The sequence below is a fragment of the Schistocerca gregaria genome, chromosome 8 (genome assembly GCF_023897955.1).
Source record: "Schistocerca gregaria isolate iqSchGreg1 chromosome 8, iqSchGreg1.2, whole genome shotgun sequence".
Classification (NCBI taxonomy): Eukaryota; Metazoa; Arthropoda; class Insecta; order Orthoptera; family Acrididae; genus Schistocerca; species Schistocerca gregaria.
In genome coordinates, this window is record NC_064927.1 from 458832625 (window position 1) to 458850772 (window position 18148).

The 18148-nt window shown below is 43.6% G+C and overlaps 1 protein-coding gene across 1 annotated transcript in view; it reads left to right on the forward strand.

The window, feature by feature from the left end:
* Window positions 1-5649: 5649 nt before the first annotated feature.
* LOC126284523 (retinol-binding protein pinta-like) overlaps window positions 5650-18148 on the forward strand; it is a 108955-nt gene continuing 96456 nt past the window's right edge. Inside the window, exons 1-2 of the mRNA XM_049983516.1 lie at window positions 5650-5807; window positions 17538-17682. Of these exons, the coding sequence (XP_049839473.1) occupies window positions 17538-17682 (145 nt within the window). The 5' untranslated portion in view covers window positions 5650-5807. The remainder of the gene's footprint in view (window positions 5808-17537; window positions 17683-18148) is intronic.

Sequence of the window (18148 nt, forward strand, 5' to 3'; positions counted from 1 at the left end):
TTGCAATACTACATTTATTTTACCAAGGAATTATGCTAGAAATAAAAATAAAATCCTGCCTGCAGATTTTGTGTGTCCCGGAGACGCCAGTGACAAGGAAATAATTTTATTCCCCCCGCCCCTCTGTACAGGAGTGATTCTGAGTAAGCGTAATTTTAAGGTAATGTCTTTCAAACTGTAATTATTGGTAAACATCAAGATTGCAGTGACCCTTTGAGAAATTATGTTGGAATGACGCCAGAAGTGCAGGGATATATGACTGGGAGATAGCTGGCGGTTGGAACCAGCCAGGTATTGGCCAAAACATTGTTCATAAGTAATGCTTACTACACTGTTAAGTATTATTTAAATGGTTCAGTGCAGTGGTTAATAACGAAAGGGGATAACCACAAAATCCCTTCTCGTACCAATACATGATCACAATGAAATGCTTTTAAAAGAAAATCAATTGCCGAGATGTATACTTCTTTTCATTCTCACGAGTTCAAAATCTTACTCTTCATGCGTGTGTGCTAGCGCAGTTTTTCAGGTGAGCGTAGTGGTGGACATGTGCACGGGGGTCATGGTTGCATGTCTGTGGGTCTGGAGTCAGTTTTCCGAGCAGGACGAAGTGGGTACAAGAGGAACAGCAGTATTTTCAGGAATCGCTAGCAGATGTCTTTGGTGAACGCGGCGATGAAGAGAAAATCTGTGTTTATTTTATTCGTTATTTGGAGCAAAGATCATTTTACAATGAGGACCAAATGAATGACGCATTGCAGTTGCTGAGACACTGTCCTCAGATTCCGGAAGACGGATTTTGCTCTGTTCAGCCATCCTGATTTAGGCTTTCCACAGTTTTCCTGCTTAATTTCAGGAAAATACTGTCCATGGCCTACCACCTGTCTTATAAAAGCATGCTAATGTTGCTAGGTGTATGCATATTTTTGAGCTAATTATTTTCATTGTATTACAATGATAACGCGTTTCTCATTATCAGATGATCAATGAGTGAATAAATAAATTCGCACATATTATAAAAATGTTCTACATCTTCTCCTAAACCAATTTACCTCAGTCTGGAACCGCGCGACCGCTACGGTCGCAGGTTCGAATCCTGCCTCGGTCATGGATGTGTGTGATGTCCTTAGGTTAGTTATATTTAAGTAGTTCTAGGGGACTGATGACCTCAGATGTTAAGTCCCATAGTGCTCAGAGCAATCTGAATTTTGAAACCAATTTACCGATTTCCATCAAACATGGTACACATATCATTCACTGTGTGGAAAGAATCTCTAAAGAGGTAAAAAGCACTTACCTATTAAAAACATGGGGGGTCCGGCGATAACGAAGTGCAGCCTATGATGCGTGAATACCCAGAGTTTATTCATCCAGTATTTCAGAATGAGAGCACTTACTGATTTTCAGTGAACTTTGCGCATAATTTCAAACCTTTACTAAACTTTTTTCCGTTGACGATCTCCACAAAATGATGAAAGGGATGAAGTTTATGGCTTATATTATTCGCTGTTCGTGCATTAAAACCGCAGCATCAGATATGCTGTTTTAATTTACTGTTTCTTTACTACTGACACATTTTGCAGATGGTATTCAAATACTCCACTAAATGTGCCGACAAAGTTATATCATTTTACGACACATATTTAGGAGATGTGACACCAAGAACATTGACATGTGTGAGCAACTGCTAAGTCACGCATGACTTGTAATTTTATTACTTGTTTGTTACTAACTCTGGTCGCAAAACATTTCACATTCAGTATCCACACATGCTGCTGAATGCGCCACAAAATTATATCATTACAATGAAATGAACACTCTTAGGTACTTACAGGCGTTGACATACGTCAACGGGGACAGATGAAAATGTCTGCCCCGACCGAGACTCCAACCGGGAATCTCCTGCTTACATGGCAGACGCTCTATCCATTTTTTAAAAATCTTTTTGTTCGCTGCATCTGCTCGAGGCGGACATCGTAAGACATCCGTTTAAGTTCTTTGTTGATCGATTAACTCAGTTTTTTTTTACTACAGAGGGCAGCTAACCCTCTGACCGAACATGCTGAGCTACTGTGCCGGCATCTGAGCCACCGAGGACACAGAGGAGACATCGACTGCAGGGATTTATCTCTGGCACACCTCCAGCGAAACCTACATTTTCAACGTGTAGTCCCGCACTACATACGTAGTGCCCCCGCCTATTATACTCATTACTCGCGGCGCGTTGCCGATTCCCGTAAGAGTTCGGGCACTGTTTGTGCACTCGAAGAAGAAGAAGATGGTCAAGTGAGCCTTAACTACACTCCTGGAAATGGAAAAAAGAACACATTGACACCGGTGTGTCAGACCCACCATACTTGCTCCGGACACTGCGAGAGGGCTGTACAAGCAATGATCACACTCACGGCACAGTGGACACACCAGGGACCGCGGTGTTGGCCGTCGAATGGCGCTAGCTGCGCAGCATTTGTGCACCGCCGCCGTCAGTGTCAGCCAGTTTGCCGTGACATACGGAGCTCCATCGCAGTCTTTAACACTGGTAGCATGCCGCGACAGCGTGGACGTGAACCGTATGTGCAGTTGACGGACTTTGAGCGAGGGCGTATAGTGGGCATGCGGGAGGCCGGGTGGACGTACCGCCGAATTTCTCAACATGTGGGGCGTGAGGTCTCCACAGTACATAGATGTTGTCGCCAGTGGCCGGCGGAAGGTGCACGTGCCCGTCGACCTGGCACCGGACCGCAGCGACGCACGGATGCACGCCAAGACCGTAGGATCCTACGCAGTGCCGTAGGGGACCGCACCGCCACTTCCCAGCAAATTAGGGACACTGTTGCTCCTGGGGTATCGGCGAGGACCATTCGCAACCGTCTCCATGAAGCTGGGCTACGGTCCCGCATACCGTTAGGCCGTCTTCCGCTCACGCCCCAACATCGTGCAGCACGTCTCCAGTGGTGTCGCGACAGGGGACGAATGGAGACGTGTCGTCCGCAACGATGAGAGTCGCTTCTGCCTTGGTGTCAATGATGGTAGTATGCGTGTTTGGCGCCGTGCAGGTGAGCGCCACAATCAGGACTGCATACGACCGAGGCACACAGGGCCAACACCCGGCATCATGGTGTGGGGAGCGATCTCCTACACTGGCCGTACACCTCTGGTGATCGTCGAGGGGACACTGAATAGTGCAAGGTACATCCAAACCGTCATCGAACCCATCGTTCTACCATTCCTAGACCGGCAAGGGAACTTGCTGTTCCAACAGGACAATGCACGTCCGCATGTATCCCGTGCCACCCGACGTGCTCTAGAAGGTGTAGGTCAACTACCCTGGCCAGCAAGATCTCCGGATCTGTCCCCCATTGAGCATGTTTGGGACTGGATGAAGCGTCATCTCACGCGGTCTGCACGTCCAACACGAACGCTGGTCCAACTGAGGCGCCAGGTGGAAATGGCATGGTAAGCCGTTCCACAGGACTACATCCAGCATCTCCACGATCGTCTCCATGGGAGAATAGCAGCCTGCATTGCTGCGAAAGGTGGATATATACTGTACTAGTGCCGACATTGTGCATGCTCTGTTGCCTGTGTCTATTTGCCTGTGGTTTTGTCAGTGTGATCATGTGATGTATGTGACCCCAGGAATGTGTCAATAAAGTTTTCCCTTCCTGGAACAATGAATTCACGGTGTTCTTATTTCAATTTCCAGGAGTGTATATATATATATATATATATATATATATATATATATATATATATATATATATATATATATACTAAGATGGTATATCTTAGTATATATAAAATTATATCATCCTGTGACACATGGTTCAGGAGATAAATGAAAAATATTGGGCTACGTGAAAACTGTACTGCAGGGCAAAATTCGCTAGATGACAGATGGAACCTATGTACAAAGAGATGTGAAATATTTTAAATATATGAGAGATATATGTGACATGTGCATATGGGAGAAAAGCCGTGGATGTAAAACTGCTACTGAACTCCTGGATCGATTTCAGACAAACTTGGTACACACATTACTTACTATCTGATAAGAATTAGTATGAGTATAAGAACGAGCAACTTCCTGTTGAGGTGGGGGTGGTATGGTGGTAAGAGAATGGGTCAAGAAGAGATGGACAGGGAGGAAGAGGAAGGACATGGGCACAAATATGAGGGAGAACGAGATGGACAGAGAGGGGGGAGAAAATGGAAGACGAGAAGATGGACAACGAAAAGAGGGGAGAAGGAGATGGACTGATAGACTGCTAGAAGAAAATGGATAGGGAGAGAGTGAAGAGAAGAAATACAGATAGAAGGGGAAGTGCAGGATGAGATGGACTGAGAGTAGGGGGAGGAGGGGGTAGACATAGATGAGGATGAGGAAATGGACAGAACTGAAGATCGACAGAGAGAAGAGGGAGTTGAGGTGGACATGGACAGGAGGGGAAGGGGGAGATGGACAGAGATGAGGGTGAGGAAATGGACAGTGAAACTGAAGATAAGATGGACAAAGAGAAGAGGGAGTTGAGGAGAAGATGGACAGGCCTCACTTCGGCCACTGATCCATGTTAGAAGTAATAAACTGGTCAAAAATCGACTTATGAAACAGGTAGTGCACTGACAAAGCAAGTTTAACATTTAATGATGCCTGGGGCCGCATATGTGCCAGCGAGCGCTGTGATTGGTCGACAAAGCTCGCTCTGCAATGCGTAAAAGGTTTCAGCGCATCTAGCGCCGTGAGCCGGAGCACAAACTGTTGCGAAACAGTCGATCAGAGAAGCCGCATTCTCCAGCACTAAACTGTGTCTACATTCACACTTAGGAACCGCAAAGACTGGTTGGGGGATACGACCTGAAGTAAAAGTACACGTTTTTCTCACGAAAAAAATAGTTATGAATTTGATTTTCACATTTTTATTCAATAATTTTACTCATTATTTTACACGATTTGGTGAAAGGTGGCCGCGGACCTCCTAGACAGAGCCGGCGGACTCCGCTGTTATTTTTCACTGTTAGCATCTCTCTCTCTCTCTCTCTCTCTCTCTCTCTCTCTCTCTCTCTCTCTCTCTCTCTCTCTAACCCGCCCGCTCATGTCAGCCTTACAGAGATTTCATTGATTACATTTTTCTAACTCTAAATTTATACTTGATAGCATGTGAGCTTAGTACTGAACGTTAATACACTCTTTCCTCCTGATTACAGTGCTTAATATTCGTTCCCTTGCAGTTATTGAATATAGAATATTTCTGATTGAAGAGTCGAATTTGGGCTCTTCCCGTTGTTGTGTTTGTGGTACTGCGCTTCCTGTACACCTACATCTATTAGTCAAAGTGACTGCTTGATTAGCACTCGCAAGTAGGTTCGAGTCACCTGCTTCTAAGGCCACAAGCTGGGGCGCGACTTCTATTGGGCTTAATTTGTTAGCGGAAGCGGCGGGCAACCGAAGCGTAACGCCACAACCTCACCACAGACCGAAAGGGAGTATGACAACACTCTCTGGTAGGCGACGGTGTCTTTCGAGAGGGGAGTTTACTGCCCTGGCTTTGTGAGTGGCTGACGCGATCTGGCGAGCGGAGAATGCCCCCTTGACATCATGTCTGCAGATAAACCGAAGAGATGGCGGCCACGTGTGAGTGTGGCCTTTATCAGATGAAGCATCGCGGCCGCCACTCATCTGCGGACTCGACTCCGCTTCGCGCTGCCACCGGACTGAGGCGCCCCTCCAGGACAGCGTCCTCGTCTGCTGCTCCACGCCCGGACGCTCGCGTCTCTGTGCACAAGGACGACAACCCAGACACCCAAAGGTCAGTTACTCATCTACGTACCTACGTCTTTACTATAGCCCACTAGCCACAGAATGGCCTGTAGTGGAGGTCACCAGCTTCATTCATCCGACTTCGTGCCCCATTCAGAGACCCTCTTTCCGAAGTTATTTGCCTTTCCATTTACTGTTGTCCTCTAATTTCTTTAGTTTTGCTGTCTTCATTATGTCCATTTTCTATGCCGCGTCTTAAGAGAGGTCCTAGCTGTGATTAAAAACATCTCTGTTTAAGTATACTCCTTCGTAAATCTGTCTTTCTTAGCAGCAAAGCCGGCCGCGGTAGTCTCGCGGTTCTAGGCGCGCAGTCTGGAACCGTGCGACTGCTACGGTCGCAGGTTCGAATCCTGCCTCGGGCATGGATGTGTGTGATGTCCTTAGGTTAGTTAGGTTTAAGTAGTTCTAAGTTCTAGGGGACTAATGACCACAGCAGTTGAGTCTCATAGTGCTCAGAGCCATTTGAACCATTTTCTCTTAGCAGCAAAGGAATGTTGTTGTTCTTCGGATGCACCGATGAATAATACTCAGTAATTTGATGAGCAACAGTTCTTCTTCTTTCTGCTCATCTTAGGCATTTGCCTATTACATTCTCTTTATTGAAATTATTGATCTTTCCATCTTTTCCTCCGTTTTCCTAAAGGTCTGCCCACTGTGCAATAATTCAACACTAATTTTGGTATTCTGTCGTCTTCTATTCCTGTGACGTGGTCCTTCGAGTTGCTCATGTATTCCTTAATCTGCTCGTTTCAGATTGTCATTCCCATTTAATGTCTGATTTTAGCATTTCTCTTCTTGTCAGAGTGTACCCAGCTACTCATCTTAGGAATCGTGTTTCCAGTGCTTGTATTCTTTGTTCATTTCTTTTTGTTAGTCCTCAACTCATTTCCCTATGTTATTGTTGGTGCCGACATTGTTTTGTAGTAGTTCAGTAGAACTTACTTTCTTACTTTAGTTTTGACGGTTCTGTAGATTGTTCCACTAACGTAATTCCGTCTTTCTACTTCCTTTCATACGCCCTTTTCCGTCACGAATGAGATAGTATTTTCTAAGAAGTTGAACGAGTTTACTTTTTCTGGTTTTTGATCACTTACTATTATTTTTCCGTGAATTGGCTCCTGGTTATTGAAAACCATAAGTTTTGTTTTCTTTGGAGATAATAGTAGTTTGTACAACTGAGCCCTTTTTGGATAAAATACGAGCAGCTTTTTGGAGAGTGTTCCTGCTATCGGCAGTCACGAAACTGATCATCAGCAGAGAGTAAGGTCATACAATAATTCATGTTGTTGAAGTCATAAGTATAAAAAGTTAATTTACTTATCTATTGCCTCAGTACATACAGCATAAATATTAAGAAGAATTGGAGACAAACTGTATCCTTATTTTACTCCGAAATTTGTCCTGGTTTTAGAGTTTCCAGTTCCTGCAGTGTCGATTTCTGATCCTCGTTACATGGTTTCTACTATTTATCCTACGTGCAAAAGTATGTTCATTATCTCTGATAGCTTTTCCTATGCACTTTATCGAAAGCTTTCGCATATTCCTCGAATGATAGAAGTGCGTCTCTATTGCACTCTTTCTGTTTCTTAGTTATTTGTCTACAGTGAACTTATTGTCTGTGCACTATCAACTTTCCTTCAAACGCGTTTGGCCTTGTATCAGAAAAATTTCGATAGTTACTACAAGTGTCTACGTTATTACTTTAGAAGATATTTTATACCCAGCGCTGAGCACAGAGATGCTCCTATAGTTTTTTTGCATTTACTTCTGTCTCCTTTTTTTAAAAAGTTTTTGTTCCAAATTTCAAAGATTTCTTGAATTGTCTTATTTTTCAGCATGTGTTAAGATATACTCAGCTTCTTGCTAATTCCATCGCTGCCAGGTGTTATCCTATTTTTCATTATAAATACTGCATCTTCCAATTCCTTCATTTCCATTCTATCTACTGCTATCTCTTCCTCTTCTTTTGTTTTTTTTATAGTAGTCCGTCAATTGCGTCTTAGATACCACTTCTAATCTTGCATCATTCTTCACATTTTCATTTAAATTCCTCATCATTTTAAAAGCACATTTCTGTAAAATATCGATATCGATTTCCACTTCCAATACAAAGCTAGCCCAGTTTCTTGATTAATTTTCCTACATAGTTCTTTAGATTCTTTCGACAGTGTTTTACATCCCTCTCTATTTTCAGTCGTCCTGCTCTGTAACGTCTTCAGGTATGCCACTTCTGTTCCTCTTCATCAATCTATCTATTCCAGTAGGTCAGTATTTGACTTCGATGTTCTAGAGACTCTGCAGCAGCCTGCACTATTACAGTTTCCATTCCTTCTCTAGATCTTGGCTTCCTACTGTTTTATCACACAATTCTTAAAAGAATTTGTTTTTTAACAAATATGGTTTCCGTTTCTTATTCTTATGGCTTAGTCTGTATGGTTCATAGACGAAACGACACCCGAAGAGTCGCCAGTGAGTAATATGAGACAGTGTCAGTGCTCTGCTCGCGCAGCGAATAGACATAAGTGGGCTCCGCTCAAACGTTTGCCGAATTCACTCCACTATGCCATCAGAAGTGGAAGGCCGACTTGGACTCTTATCATTTCAAAAGCATCCTATCTCTTGAGATTGGCGATATCAACTACAAATATTTTTGGGTGCAGACGGATCAATGCCAAAACGCCGGCGAAATGCACGCTGGACCGAAACTGCTGACTCAGTCTTTGCAAACTGCAACTCAGAAAATGCCTACAGTTGATCGGACGCCATCTCACTTTTGACTGGCTGCAAACTGAGAAGACGCATTAACTGACACCTAACGGTGATTTTCTGAAACTCCAGGCCACGCTCACTAAAACAAAACACATTTCCTTGCCCGAACGTCACATGTTTCGTAATTATTACCGTCCAAAACAAGGTCGTTATTTTTTAAACATCCCGTAGTGTCCGGTGGCGCGTTACAGAATAATCGCATTTTATTTGATTTCCTTACTGCATTGCACTGAAAATATCTGCACAACAGTGATGATCTCAACGGTATCCTCTTTGTCTCTTGTTCAGGAACAAACTTCTTTTATTCACTCGCGGTGTTTGCTGTTGACAACAGTAATTCCGGTTTCATCCTTCACCCGGAAACTTGCTTTCGATACTGCTCGGTTCTGTCTGGAACTTGTTTCTTTCTGTGTTACTTGTACGTATAGATGTATAGTATGGAATGATCATATAAAGTTGATCGTCGGTAAAGCAGATGCCAGACTGAAATTCATTGGAAGAATCCTAAGGAAATGCAATCCGACAACAAAGGAAGTAGGTTACAGTACGCTTGTTCGCCCACTGCTTGAGTACCGCTCAGCAGTGTGGGGTCCGCACCAGATAGGGTTGATAGAAGAGATAGAGAAGATCCAACGGAGAGCAGCGCGCTTCGTTACAGGATCATTTAGTAATCGCGAAAGCGTTACGGAGATGATAGATAAACTCCAGTGGAAGACTCTGCAGGAGAGACGGTCAGTAGCTCGGTACGGGCTTTTGTTAAAGTTTCGAGAACATACCTTCACCGAAGAGTCAAGCAGTATATTGCTCCCTCCTACGTATATCTCGCGAAGAGACCGTGAGTATAAAATCAGAGAGATTAGAGCCCACACAGAAGCATACCGACAATCCTTCTTTCCACGAACAATACGAGACTGGAAAAGAAGGGAGAACCGATAGAGGTACTCAGGGTACCCTCCGCCACACACCGTCAGGTGGCTTGCGGAGTATGGATGTACTCGTAGATGTAGATGTAGATGTAGAGGTAAAGCAGATTCCGTGAAGGGTGGTAGTATTAGTGATTCTGAATTACAGAGTTCGCGTGAACATACATCTTGTTCTTACCAGTTTCTGGAGAAACTCATAAGATAGAAAATTAAACAGTGTGATCTAATATCTTGTTTAATTGTGCACTTATACTCAGAAAACATGCGTCAACTGCAATGCATTTTGCAGCTCTTGTAAACGAGCTGCTGTGTTTCAGATCTGAACTTCATTCACACTGTCTTACACTTGAGCACACACATGTAAAATACGAGCGAGATGTTCCTCCTTAGTGTCTGCTCACACACAAAGGTGATAAAAAGAAATACAAAAGTACGATATTTTGCTGTGGTAATTTCAAATAAGTGGGAATATGCCCCAGACCCTTAACTGCTACTGATTCTCAAACACCGTTATTCAGGTACAGTTAAGAAAAGGGCACATGTTAGTCTGAAAGTTTTTTGTCCGGAATCACCAACACTATCACCCCTCAAAGCACATTCCTTTCCTCATGACTTAATCCATATTCACAGCAGTATTGATAGGTTAACTGGTGACGATTTGATCGAATTATCTGAATAGGACGGAAGTCAGCAGATGTTATGTACGGGTACTTGTACAGACATGCAAGTGATCAGTTTAAGAAAAATTGGACGATTTATTCAAAAGAAAGAGCTTCACGAATTGAGCAAGTCTATAACGGGTTGGTCCACCTCTGGCCCTTATGCAGGCATGGCACTGACCTATAGATTTTTTTGGATGTGTTCCTGGGGGATATCGTGCAAATTCTGTCGAATAGGCGCGTTAGGTCGTAAAAATCCCGAGGTGGTTCGAGGACCTTGACCACAATGCTCCTAATGTTCTCAATTGCGGACAAATTCGACTGCGTTGCTGGCCAAGGTAGGGTTTCGCAAGCACGAAGATAAGCGGTAGAAATTCTCGTCATGTGCGGGTGCCAAGTGTCTTGCAAAAGTGTAAGCCCAGAATGGCTTGCCATAAAGGACAACAAAACGAGACCGAGCGAGGTCGTGCAGTGGCTAGCACACTGGACTCGCATTCGTGAGGACGACGGTTCAATCCCGCGTCCGGCCATCCTAAATCGCTCCAGGCAGATGCCGGGATGGTTCCTTTGAAAGGGCACGATCGACTTCCCCATCCTTCCCTAATCCGGTGACACCGATGACCTCGCTGTCTGGTCTCCTCCCCCAAACAACCCAACCCAACAACAAAACGGAACGTAGGGGTCTGTGCTGCGAATTACAACACAAGGGGTCCCGCTATGAAAAGAAATGGCATCCCACACCGTAACTCCTGGCTGTCTGGCCATTTATGTCATGCGTCCGCCAGTTGGTAACGCACCACTGCCTGGGGAGTCTCCAAACACGTCTTCACTGGTCATCGGGCAGCCAGAATAGTCAGTGGAGGTGTGCAGTCAATGAAGTTCCAGGTCGAACACGTGTCTGGAGACGCGCTGGATAGCGGTGTGATAACAACCTAGATGTTGGCCGCTATACTGCCCGACAGCTGGGAATGATGGTCTAGGGTGCCGTTTCCTTTCATAGCAGCACACCCTCGGTTGTCGTTCGAGGCTCCCTTGCAGCACAGCGGTACGTCGACGATATTTACCAAGCCGTTTTGTTGCCCTTCATCTTACTCTCACATGGTCGTGACTGAAGTCCAGAGACTGGTTTGATGCATGTCTCCGTGCTACTCTACCCTGTGCAAACTTTTTCATCTACCAGTACCTATAGCAACCTACATCGTTCCGAATCTGTTTAGTGTATTCATCTCTTGCTACCCCTCTACGATTTTTACCCTCCACGCTGCCCTCCAATACTGAATTGGTGATCCCTTGATGCCTCAGAATATGCCCTACAACCGTTCCCTTCTTATAGTCAAGTTGTGCCACAAATTTCTCTTCTCTCCAATTCTGTTCAATACCTCCTCATTAGTTATGTCATCTACCCATCTAATCTTCAGCTTTCTTCCGTAGCACCACATTCCGAAAGCTTCTATTCTCTTCTTGTCCAAACTATTTATCGCCCATGTTTCACTTCCATTCATGGCTACACTCCATACAAATTCTTTCAGAAACGACTTCCTGACACTTAAATCTATACTCGACGTTAACAAATTTTTCTTCTTCAGAAATGCTTCCCTTGCCATTGCAGTCTACATTTTATATCCTTTCTACTTCGACCATCATCAGTTACTTTGCTCCCCAGATAGTAAAACTCACTTACTACTTTAAGCGGCTCATTCCCTAATCTAGTCTCCGCAGCATCACCCGATTTAATTTGACTACATTCCATTATCCTCGTTTTGCTTTTGTCGATGTTCATCTTATATCCTCCTTTTAAGACACTGTCCATTCCGTTCAGCTGCTCTTCCAGGTCTTTTGCTGTCTCTGACAGAATTACAATATCATCGGCGAGTCTCGAAGTTTTAATTTCTCTTCCATGGATTTTAAATCCTACTCCGAATTTTTCTATTGTTTCCTTTACTGCTTGCTCAATATACAGATTGAATAACCTCACTCCCTTCCCAACCACTGCTTCCCTTTCATCCCCTTTGACTGTCATAACTGCCATCTGGTTTCTGTACAAATTGTAAATAGCCTTTCGCTCCCTGTATTTTATCCCTGCCACCTTCAGAATTTGAAAGAGAGTATTCCAGTCAACATTTGAAAAGCTTTCTTTAAGTCTACTTATGCTAGAGACGTAGGTTTGCCTTTTCTTAATCTATTTTCTAAGATAAGTCGATGGGTCAGTATTGTCTTACGTGTTCCAACATTTCTACGCAATCCAAACTGGTCTTCCCCGAGGTCTGCTTCTACCAGTTTTTCCATTCGTCTGTAAAGAATTCATGTTAGTATTTTGCAACCGTGGCTTATTAAACTGATAGTTCGGTAATTTTCACATCTGTCAACGCCTGCTTTCTTTGGGATTGGAATTATTATATTCTTCTTGAAGTCTGAGGGTATTTCGCCTGTCTCACACATCTTGCTCACCAGATGGAAAGAGTTTTGTCAGGGCTGGCTCTCCCAAGGCTCTCAGTAGTTCTAATTGAATGTTGTCTACTCCTGGGGCCTATTCTCACATATCAGCTTATCAGCAAGTTATTGTCCGCCCGCACACAGCTACAGTTTCCACTGCTCGTCGTCATGCTTTCCAAGTGCTGCCTTGGTCAGAAAGGTCACCGGATCTCTCATCAGCTGAGAAGGTTTGGAGCATCATCGGCAGAGTCTTCGAAACAGCTTGGTACTTGGAAGATCTACCTCGCCAGTTGGACAGTATTTGGCACGGTATCCCTGAGGAGGACGTCCAACATCTTTGTGAGTCAGTACTAAGCCGAATAACTGCTTGCATAAGGGCCAGTCGTAGACCAAGGCATTACTGATTTTCTCACATTGAATAGCTCTCTCTGTTGAATAAATCATCCAGTTTTTCTAAAATCGTAAGCATTTGATTTTCTGCGCGTGTGCATCAGATCAACAGATTTTTCTCCCATATTTCCTTCGTGGTGCGTTGCTTTTTTTTTTCTCGCAACAGAAACTCCCCATCGTACCCGTTCAGATTTAGTGGTAAGCTGGCTGAGTGGATAGCCTGTCAAAAACTGAACACAGATCTAGCATGAAAACAAGACGAAGGTGTACTGAAATGTGAATAACGAAGCGAAATAGAAACAGTGAATGGTGCAAGCTGAAGATGTGCAACCTCGGAAGAGAGACGCGTCGTGGATCTGTGGTCACGGTTGAGGAAACCGAAGCGCGAGGTCCGTGTTCGAGTCTCCCTCGTGCCTCTTTCTTTTCTCACAAAATTATGAACTTTTCTTCCGGTCGTTGACGTGTCTGTTCGCTGTATTCCAATTTATCTGTGTCGTGTTGTAACGTCCGTTTGTAGCAGTGATGTACAAGGAAGGGATTTCCAGAGGCACTTGCCTCCTATCTGTTCTACCTAAGTACAACTTGTTATGACTCTTGCTTTGCATTTTGGAAGTTTTGACTCTTGAATTCCTTTTCTGTAACATAGTTCACACACATTTATTTGTTGTTTTCATTTCTGTGAGAAGTCTATGGAGTATCTCCCTTTCTGTCACTACTCGTCGCATTTACTTGCGACGGAAATACATTCTTACCACATGACTCATATTCTATAACGTATAGTATGATAATTACGAAGACTACAGAAGGAGAACAGACAGGTGACCGGACGTAATAATTTTGTGAACAAAATGGACACGAGGGAGATTTGAATACGGGTCCCCTGCTTTGGAATCCAACACTGTGACCAGACAACCACGTTGCGTCTTTCTTTCAACTCCCTCAAGGTAGCAGATCCTGAGCTTGGGATGTTCACTATTTCCAGTTTGCTTCTTTTTTCAGTACACTTTCTTCCTAATTTAATGACTGATCTGTGTTCAGTTATTAACAGGATATCCACCGGGCCATCTTGCCGCTAAATCTGAGAGGGTATGATGGAGAGTCTGTGCTGTTAGAGTGTATTTTTGCATCTAGGAATTAATCTGTATTTTGTGCTGTACGTGATGACTGCAAATTACGAGGCGTGTTTTTTAAGTAAATACGGTTTTGAAATTAAAAAAAGACGTGCTAAGATACCTCAAGAATTTTATTTTTACATGAAAGCCTGTACCTTAATCTAACTTTCTACATAATTTCCGTCAATATTGAGGCACTTGTCCTCATAGAAGTCTGCTGCCTGACTTGTTAACCACTGCATCACCACTGTTTTGACTTCGTCATCGTCTTTAAGACGCTGACCGCCCAGGTGTTTCTTCAAGTGCAGGAACAGATGGTAGTCACTGGGCGCAAGATCGAGGCTGTACGGAGGATGATCTAGAGTTTCCCATCGAAAAGATGTGATGAGATCTTTGGTCTGATTCACCACATGCGGACGGGCATTATCTTGCAGCAAAATGATGTCTTTGCTCAACTTCCATGGACTGTTGCTTTGATTCTGGTGTGACGTAGGCCACTCATGTTTCATCGCCAGTAACAATTTGGCTTAAGAAATCATCACAGTCGTTGTGGTACCGCTCAAGGAAAGTCAATTCACTCTCTAAATGTTTGGCTTTGTGCACATCCGACAACGTTTTCGATACCCAACGTGAGCACAATTTTCGGTAATTCAAGTGCTCGGTCACAATGCCATATAGAACACTAGGAGGAACATTAGGGGAGTCATCCCGCAAGGAGTAAATCGTAAAGCGTCTGTTTTCTCTCACCTTATTGTCCACTTCTTGCACCAAACTTTCATTAACGACCGAAGGGCGCACACTCCGTTTTCATTAAGCACAAATGCGCGGCCATCTTTAGATGATCTCACCCACTTTCTTACCATTCCATCACTCATAATGTTTTCTCCGTAAACTGCACAGATCTCACGATGAATATCCATAGCTTTTAGGCCTTTACCACTAAGAAATATTATAATAGCCCGTACTTCACAGTCGGCGGGACTCACGATTATCGGAGACATCTTAAACACTCAGTACACAACGTAAACAAGGAAGAATCAGACTGTCATGGCGTCAGTGCGTAGATTAAGTTACAGGCTTTCATGTAATAATAAAGTTATTGCGATATCTTAGCACGTCCTTTTTAATTTCAAAACGGTTGTTGTTGTTGTCTTCAGTCATGAGACTGGTTTGATGCAATTCTCCATGCTACTCTATCCTGTGCAAGCTTCTTCAGCTCCCAGTACTTACTGCAAACTACATCATTCTGAATCTGCTTAGTGTATTCATCTCTTGGTCTCCCTCTACGATTTTTACCCTCCACGCTACCCTCCAATGCTAAATTTGTGATCCCTTGATGCCTCAGAACATGTCCTACCAACCGGTCTCTTCTTCTTGTCAAGTTGTGCCACAAACTCCTCATTTGTTATGTGATCTACCCATCTAATCTTCAGCATTCTTCTGTAGCACCACATTTCGAAAGCTTCTATTCTCTTCTCGTCCAAACTATTTATCGTCAATGTTTCACTTCCATACATGGCTACACTCCATATAAATACTTTCAGAAACGACTTCCTGACTCTTAAATCTATACTCGATGTTAACAAACTTCTCTTCTTCAGAAACGCTTTCCTTGCCATTGCCAGTCTGCATTTTATATCCTCTCTACTTCGACCATCATCAGTTATTATGCTCCCCAGATAGCAAAACTCCTTTACTGCTTTCAGTGTCTCATTTCCTAATCTAATTCCCTCAGCATTACCCGATTTAATATGACTACATTCCATTACCCTCGATTTGCTTTTGTTGATGTTCATCTTGTATCCTCCTTTCAAGACACTTTCCATTCCATTCAACTGCTCTTCCAAGTCCTTTGCTGTCTCTGACAAAATTACAATGTCATCGGCGAACCTCAAAGTTTTTATTTCTTCTCCATGGATTTTAATACCTACTCGTAATTTTTCTGTTGCTTCCTTTACTGCTTGCTCAATATACAGATTCAATAACATCGAGGAGAGGCAACAATCCTGTCCCACTCCCATTCAAACCGCTGCATCCCTTTCATGTCGACTCTTATAACTGCTATCTGCTTTCTGTACTAAATGTAAATAGCCTTTCACTCCCTGTATTTTACCCCTGCCACCTTTAGAATTTGAAAGAGAGTATTCCAGTCAACATTGTCAAAAATCCTTCTCCAAGTCTACAAATACTAGAAACGTAGGTTTGCCTTTCCTTAATCTTTCTTCTAAGATAAGTCGTAAGGTCAGTATTGCCTCACGTGTTCCAATATTTCTACGGAATCCAAACTGGTCTTCCCTAAGGTTGGCTTCTACTAGTTTTTCCAATCGTCTGTAAAGAATTCGTGTTAGTATTTTGCAGCTGTGGCTTATTAAACTGATTGTTCGGTAATTTTCACATCTGTCAACACCTGCTTTCTTTAGGATTGGAATTTTATGTTCTTCTTGAAGTCTGAGGGTATTTCTCCTGTCTCATACATCTTGCTCACCAGATGGTAGAGTTTTGTCAGGACTGGCTCTCCCAAGGCCGTCAGTAGTTCTAATGGAATATTGTCTACTTCCGGGGCCTTGTTTCGACTCAGGTCTTTCAGTACTCTGTCAAACTCTTCACTCAGTATTGTATCTCCCATTTCGTCTTCATCTACATTCTCTTCCATTTCCAAAATATTGTCCTCAAGTACATCGCCCTTGTATAGACCCTCTATGTACTCCTTCCACCTTTCTGCTTTCCCTTCTTTGCTTAGAGCTGGGTGTCCATCAAGCTCTTGACATTCAAACAAGTGGTTCTCTTCTCTCCAAAGGTCTCCTTAATTTTCCTGTAGGCTGTATCTATCTTACCCCTAGTGAGATAAGCCTCTACATCCTTACATTTGTCCTCTAGCCATCCCTGTTTAGCCGTTTTGCACCTCCTGTCGATCTCATTTTTGAGACGTTTGTGTTCTTTTTTGCCTGCTTCATTTATTGCATTTTTATATTTTCTCCTTTCATGAATTAAATTTAATATTTCTTCTGTTACCGAAGGATTTCTACTAGCCCTCCTCTTTTTACCTACTTGATCTTCTGCTGCCTTCACTACTTCATCCCTCAGATCTACCCATTCTTCTTCTACTGCATTGCTTTCCCCCATTTGTGACAATTGTTCCCTTATGCTCTCCCTGAAACACTGTAGAACCTCTGGTTTAATCACTTTGTCCAGATCCCATCTCCTTAAATTCCCACCTTCTTGCAGTTTCTTCATTTTTAATGTACAGGTCATAACCAATAGATTGTGGTCAGAGTCCAAATCAGCCCCTGAAAATGTCTTACAGCAATATATCCGAAAAAGAAACGCAACTAGTTTCGAAAGTTCGTCTGCTCAGTTCCTGTCCACCATATACTCTAACATTTGCTTAAAGCGCAGCCTGCGTCATAATACGAGAACTAAAACGTGTTGCCAGATGAGTTCCGGTATCCGGCCACTCAGCCCCAAGCTGGAGGTCGTCGCCAAGAAGGAACTGGGCGAGGAGCCGAAGAGGAGAGCCAAGGACATCCAGCACATCAGGGACTGGATGAAGAAGCAGCCGCACCTCAAGGCGCGCACGGGTAAGCTCACTCCACAAGCCAGTTGCCGAGCTGCATTTCCAATAGACGAGTTCCTGCTTACTGTCCTTCATATTAGGTACAGACTGAGCGTGTCCCTGGTAAACCCGATCTTTCAGATGTCCCAAGAGCTAAATTTCACACGGATGTAGATCAGGTATTATTGCAGGCCGTGCATCTGGAAAACCTCTGGAGATACCACGTTCGTGGAACGTTGCATTAAGCAGACCTTTCTCAGGGCGAACGACATGATGTGTCGCCCCATCTTGCAAGAAAACAGTGCTTTCCACAGAACTGCGCTCTTCCAAAGAAGAAATCACCTGTTGTACAACGTGTTCTCCATAACGTGCATCTACATCTACATGATCATTCTGCAATTCACATTTAAGTGCTTGGCAGAGGGTTCATCGAACCACAATCATACTATCTATCTACCATTCCACTCCCGAACAGCGCGCGGGAAAAACGA